Raw genomic sequence first — 7,014 nt, forward strand, 5'->3', positions numbered from 1 at the left:
ATTAGAAGAAAAAATAAAGAAAAAATTCCATTCATAATAGCAACTAAAAGAATCAAATATCTAGCAATAAATCTATCCAAGGATGTAAAGGACTGCAAACAGAAAACTACAAAACATTGCTAAAGAAATTAAAACAAAAGAAAAGATATTCCATGTTCATGGATTGGAAGACTGATTGTTAAGTTGGGAATCTTATTCATAGCAATTTATAGATACAATGCAACTTCAATAAAAATTACAACAACCTTCTTTGCAAAAATGGAAAAGCCAATCATCCATTTTATATGGAATATCTAAAGCCAATTTGAAAAAAAAAATAAAGTTGGAGGACTCATACTTCCTGATCTTACAAATTATTACAAAGCCACAATACTTAAACTCAGTATGGTACTGGCACAAAGAAAGACATATAGACCAAGGGAACAGGATTGTAGCTCAGGAATCAGCCCTCATATTTATGGCCAGCTGATTTTTGACAAGGTGGTAAAGACCACTCAATGAAAGATCAATCTCTTCAATACATGGTGGTGAGAAAACTGGATCTCCATTTGCAAAAGAAGAAAAACTCCTACCTCATACCATATACAAAAAATTCATCTCAAAATGCATTAAAGACCTAAATATAAGAGCTAGAATAACCCAACTCCTAAAAGAAAACACCTTCAGGACCTTGTGTTTGGCAATGGTTTCTTAGATTTTATACCCAAATCACAAGCCACAAAAGAAAAAATAGATAAATGGGACCTCATCAAAATAAATTACAAACTTTTGTTCTTCATAAGATTTTGTCTGAATATAAAAGACAATCTACACAATGGGAGAAAACATTTGCAAGTCATATGTCTGATAAAGGATCAATATTCAGTATATATATATAAAGAAATCCTTCAACTTAACAACAAAAAGACAAACAGCCCAATATATAAATGGACAAAAGACTTGGACAGATATCTGTCCAAAGAAGATATACAAATGGCCAGAAAGCACATGAAAAGATGCTCAGCATCATTGACCGTCAGGGAAATCAAATCAAAACAACAATGAGATTCCATTTCAACCCTTTAGAATGGTTACTATTAAAAAAACAGAAAAGAACAAGTGTTGTAGAGATGCAGAGAAATAGGATTCTCATTCATTTCTGGTGAGAATGTAAAATAGAATAGACACATTCCTAGATCAGAATCTATTACCAAAGCTGGAGTGGGTATAGGGAATGGGAAGTTAAGGCTTATAACATGCAGAGTTCCTATTTGGAATGGTGGAAATGTTTTGGTAATGGATGGTGGTGATGGTAACACATTGTGAATGCAATTAATGCACTGGAATATGTATTGAATATGATTAAATGGGGTAATGTCAGAGTGTATACATGAAAACAGAAAAAAAATTAAAAATAAATCCATGGAAACTATACTACACAATGATACTAAGTTGAACGACGGACTTTAATAGTACAATTTAAAAAATGTGCAATCATCAATTGCAACAAATGATCTATACCAATGCAAGGTATTGGTGGTGGGGTGGTTGATGGGAATCCTGCGTTTTATGAATAGTTTTTCTGGAAATCCACAACTTCTCTAATAAAATTAAAAAAGACATTAAATGCTCTTGATGTGACAAAATGGTAAATACCATTTTGGTGTACACTTGCCAAAATGTTCAACAATTAATAATGAAGAAACAATCAGAAAGTCATTTTACCAGCAAACAGGCATGTACTCTTCAAAAAACCAGTCATGAAAAACAAAAAGATAATAAGTTGGTCAGGGAGCTGTTAGTTTAAAGGTTACTGAAAAAGACATGACAACCAAACTAAACACATGATCTTTGATTTTGTCCTGGAAAAAAAGAAAAATCTACAAAGACATTTTTGGGACAACTGGAGAAATTTGGATCTGGAATATATGTTAGATAATGTATCAGTGTTAAATTTCTTGAGTGCAGTAAAGGCATATGTGATTATGAATGAAAATACATGTTATTAATGGAGAGACCATATTGAATTATTATGGGTAAAATGTTTCAGAAATTAAAGGTATAATATACAGATAGAGATAAAGCAAATGCTACAAAATGCTGACAGTTGGTATATTGCTGTACATTTTAATATAATTTGTTTTTCTCTTCTTTCAACTATCCTATAGGGTTTCTTTTTCTTCAGATTAAAAAATTGAATAAAAATTCTGAAGTGAAGATGCCAAAATGTTGGCATTATTTCTGTCTGATGATGGGTGCTTGCTATATAAATTTTAATAAATGAAATATTCTATAATTACCATAAAATAAATGCCTAAGATAAGTTCTCCCCTAACTCCATAATGTATTTTACATAGGACACAGGCCATGATGAAAAGAAATCTCAAAAGAAACAAAGAAAGTTTATGGTTTGAGGGCAAAGTAGCTATGTATCTCTGAGATTAGCCCAAAACATCCTTGCAAATTTATGGGGCAGTTTTTTCAAACTCGTCAAGAGATTTGGAGCATTCCACAGGTTGATCAGAACTTTGGAAGGCTGACTGAATGTAAACAGAGGAAGAAAAATGTTTGACACAAATTGTGATTGGACAGTATATAGTTGTGTAATGCGGAGGGGACGTTTAACAAGACATTGGAGCAGATAGCACCAGGAGGATTTATTCCCAATCCCTCAAACACACAGGCAGAGGTTAACCCTGATTCTAATGCAGATAGTATAGAAGTTAGAGCAGAAGGTCTTCTCCGCCCACTTGCTTCTCAGCCCAATGACTGTGAACTATCTGCCACCAGAAGGCAGTGGGGTTCTGGGGAGACCCCAATGTTTCTGAAACAGGGTTTAGTGTTGCCTGAGAAGTTGAATTTCAAGGAAGAGTACGTGCTTCATTCTAGCAGTTCGTATCTGGTTTGCAAATGTTGTGATTGGCCAGTTAGAATGAGAGGTATTAAACTGAGACTCTTCTTCCTCTACTCATATTCAGGTGGGTTTAGCCAAATAGTGAAACCTGAACTGAAGCAATTAATTGAAAGCATAATCTTCTGAGCCAGCACGGGGTGTTTAAGGATTGGACCCCGCAAACAGCCTGAATGCTCAGAGACCCATGCAAGTAGAGAACAACTACCTTGCAAGAACATCAAAGAAACTTCAGGTATGTAATTTGTGGTAAATTGAATTATATTCCCCAGATAAACATGTTCTTATTTTTAATCCTTTTGTGGTTGTGAACCCATTGTAAAAAGGACCTTTGAAGATGTTACTTTTAGTTAAGTTGTGGATAATGAATCAGGATGGGTCATAATCCTATTACCAGAGGCCTTGTAGAGAAGGCCACAGGGAGAAAGCTAGAAATCAAGGCGGCCCTGAAGAGAAAGAAGACATCACCATGCATTGCCATATGACAGAAAAGCCAGGTCCCAAGGCTTACCATCAGCCAGCTTCAGGATGGCATGGTGTTAGGAAGAAAGCATCGCCCGAAAGAGCATCTATCCTCAAAGCAGATACAAACCCATTGTATTTAAGCCAACCCATTATATATATATTTTTAGCAACTGGGAAACTAACACTTCTATCCTAAACCTAACCCACTCTACTTCTGCCTTGGATGCTGTGTAGGATGATGTGAGGGGAATGTAGTGGCGGAGACGTGTAGATGATTCTAGACAGTGTCAGAGAGGCCTTAGCCTCAAATTGCCTGAGGGAACTCTTCATTGTACTTCAAGGTACTTACCTGGAATCAGATTTCTAGGAGCTCTACCTTTCCTTCACTGAGCTCCAGAGCCCTGTGCAATAGGATGCCTTGCCCTGACATGGATTCTGTCATGGATTTCTTCAGTTGTGTTGCCCAGGAAGATGATGAGGCTGAGAACACATAGGGAATTTCTTCCCTTGGAAGTGGCATTGTGTGTAGACTGATAGGCCCTTTCTCCATCCATTCAGCCTCCATTCACCTTGAATGCTGCTGTCACACAGATCCCCTAACGCCTGTTCACCAGGATTGAACAAGTAGAGACACTTCAATGCAAATTAACTTTCCATCTCGGAGTTATCAACTGGTGTCAACACAAATTGGACACAGACCACATTACTTTTCTTCCTCAATGATAGAGAACTTAAGAGGGGAGCAGATAGTTCTGACACATCTAAACCTGCAGGTCTTCACTGGTAACCCTTACCCTGGGTTTTGACACTCACCAGAATATCTCAGACCCGTTATCAAAGACAGAGGCATGTCTCTAAACAGATATTACCTTTTTTGGTTCCCTCGTAGTAACTCTCAATTCTCCAATTCCCCAACACTGTACACCCCATTCCTCAGGCAATGAGAGGAAGTGTGTTTGTGACTGATGTTGCCCTATTAAAGAAAACCAGATATTAACCAATGAAATTCAATTGCAAGCCAGGCTACAAGTGTACATTTTTAAGATTCCTGAAGATCTGTTTGACTTTGCTTATATTGTTACAATATCCACACAGTTATTTTCAGAGATAAGAGAGTATTTTACCCTCCTTAGGGAAGCAGACTTGGCCCAGTGGTTAGGGCGTCCGTCTACCACATGGGAGGTCCACAGTTCAAACCCCAGTCCTCCTTGACCTGTGTGGAGCTGGCCCATGCGCAGTGCTGATGCACACAAGGAGTGCCGTGCCACACAGGGGTGTCCCCCACGTAGGGGAGCCCCACGCTCAAGGAGTGCACCCATAAGGAGAGCCACCCAGCGCGAAGGAAAGTGCAGCCTGCTCAGGAATGGCCCCGCACACAAGGAGCGCTGACACAAGATGACGCAACAAAAAGAAACACAGATTCCCTTGCCACTTACAGCAACAGAATCGGACAAAGAAGAAGACGCAGCAAATAGACACAGAACAGACAACCAGGGTGGGGGGTGGGAGGGGAGAGAAATAAATAAATCTTAAAAAAAAACAAACTACCGTTGGTGAGCCAGAAGTACAGGCAGCACTATGATGAAGGCTTTGTACATAATGCATTATGAAGATTAATGAAAGCAAAGAGGAAACTGGTCTTTGACCTTCAGACAGAATAAAAGCTATCAACTTGAATGTGTGTCCAGGGCATAATTTTATCCTTTGTAGCTTAGAACACAGCAGCTGGTTCAAGTTCAATGTGCTTTTAGGATACATCTGTGGCAATTACACTTGCTTCCACCTTGTCTAAAGGTAATTTCCAATATATATGACTGGGAGAATGGAGAACCTAATGAAAGAGTTCAAATAGAAGGATCACTACTGACAAGACAAGAGGTTATTAATTAATATCTCAAATTTGAGTTTCCCTTGACACATAAACAAATAGAGTTAGAAGATGGGCCTAGAGATTCCAAGGCTTGGAGCTATGAGGAAAACCCCTCAAATGAAATTATGCACAGTCTACATATATGCTAAACCAACTTCTTGGATTGCTGAAAGCAATTGGTTTCTAAGATTGTGGGCATTTGCAGGGACAGTGATGTCACTGAAGGATCTGCCTTGTGGGGCCAATGGATGTCCTTACTCCTCACAAAGAGCCTGCCTGAGCTGGTGAACCTTCTTCCCCGCCCTGCCCCTACCATGTATATCAGGGTCCTCTGCTGGGTAACCCTCAGTCTCCTGGGGGCAGGTAAGTTCTAAAAGCACTAAGACCTTCATATTGGATTTCTTCACTGATTACTCCAATTGTATCCTTCTTTCTGTTTTCAAATTCTGACTTTTTCCCCTCATAGAACACACAGAAGCTGGAGTCACCCAGTCCCCCAGATATGAGATTACAGAGCAAAGACAGAATGTGACTTTATGGTGTGATCCTATTTCTGGTCATAATACCCTTTACTGGTACCGACAGATGTTGGGACAAGGCCTGAAGATTCTGGTTCACTTTGAGAATAACAGTGCAGTAGATGATTCACAATTGCCTAAGGATCGATTTTCTGCAGAAAGGCCCAAAGGAGTAGACTCCACTCTCAAGATCAAGTCTGCAGATTTGGGGGACTCAGCTGTCTACTTCTGTGCCAGCAGATTAGCCACAGCATTGCAGGGACATTTCCTTCCTGTGCATGAAACTTTTTGATCCTTTTCTCTCTACTAAGCTCACAGCAGACCTAAACAGGGGCTCTTTGTTCCTCATTATCAAAGGGAAAAAAGTGGGTTTGCAGATATAAGTTACTATTGGTATAAAGGGAGATGTGAATTATTTCTTAAAACATGAAGGTTGAAAATGTTTGGAAATAATTATGACTCAGGGATTTGAAGGACTCTTTGATGACAACTCAAGAAAACAAAAACTGGAAGTGATTTATCACAGACTCAGTCCTCAGGGAAGAGTGATTGCTGTTCTCCTATAAAAATATGCAATTGTGAAACATGTACAAAAACTTTAGCAATAGAGGTGATGAATTATATGAGCATAATAACAGCAGGCTCTCCCTCTGTGATTGTTGTCGCCATCTGAATGATTAGAGCTGAGATCCTTTGTAACATCTTTTGCCCTGGCTTCTTCTGTCTTTACATTGGAAGCTTTCTGTAACAGTCTCAAAACATAATTTGTGTTTGGAAAACATTTTTTTTCCTGTTTTTATGGAGATATGTTAATAATGATTTTACTGATGATGGTGATTACTCCAGCTTCAATTATGTTATTCAGCTCTTTCAATCTTCAAAGAAATGCATACAAATGGATATTTTGGCAATCAGTCCCAAATCACAGCTCAATCATAAATCTGCTTTCTCCCATGCAACTGAACTCTTCAATGTAATCAATATGGTCAAACATTATATCTAGGCTTGGGGCCAGTGAGCCCAGAAGCATTTTTAGCTGTCTGCCTTTGTACATTAAATAGTTCCTTAGCACATTAAATATTCCTTAGTAAGAACTTCTGAAGCAATCAGTTCCCCATATCCAATTGCCTCCTCTGATAATACACTCTTTGTGTCCAGGTCCATATCCTCTACTTCACCTCCTGCCTGAATTCTTTAAGGTAATACTAGAAATTTCCTCCTGAATCATGGGATTACTTGGTACGCAGTTTACTAAGAATCCCATGAAGGCA

General features: G+C 38.6%; 1 gene segment (V, D, J or C); it reads left to right on the forward strand.

Annotated features, from left to right (window-relative positions):
* The first annotated feature begins 5,539 nt into the window (after positions 1 to 5,539).
* Positions 5,540 to 6,035, forward strand: LOC101423474 (T cell receptor beta variable 11-2-like). The segment is given in 2 exon segments: positions 5,540 to 5,588; positions 5,692 to 6,035. Coding segments are annotated over 2 exon segments (393 nt in total).
* The last annotated feature ends 979 nt before the right edge of the window (positions 6,036 to 7,014 follow it).

This window comes from Dasypus novemcinctus, chromosome 5, assembly GCF_030445035.2.
Source record: "Dasypus novemcinctus isolate mDasNov1 chromosome 5, mDasNov1.1.hap2, whole genome shotgun sequence".
Taxonomy (NCBI): domain Eukaryota; kingdom Metazoa; phylum Chordata; class Mammalia; order Cingulata; family Dasypodidae; genus Dasypus; species Dasypus novemcinctus.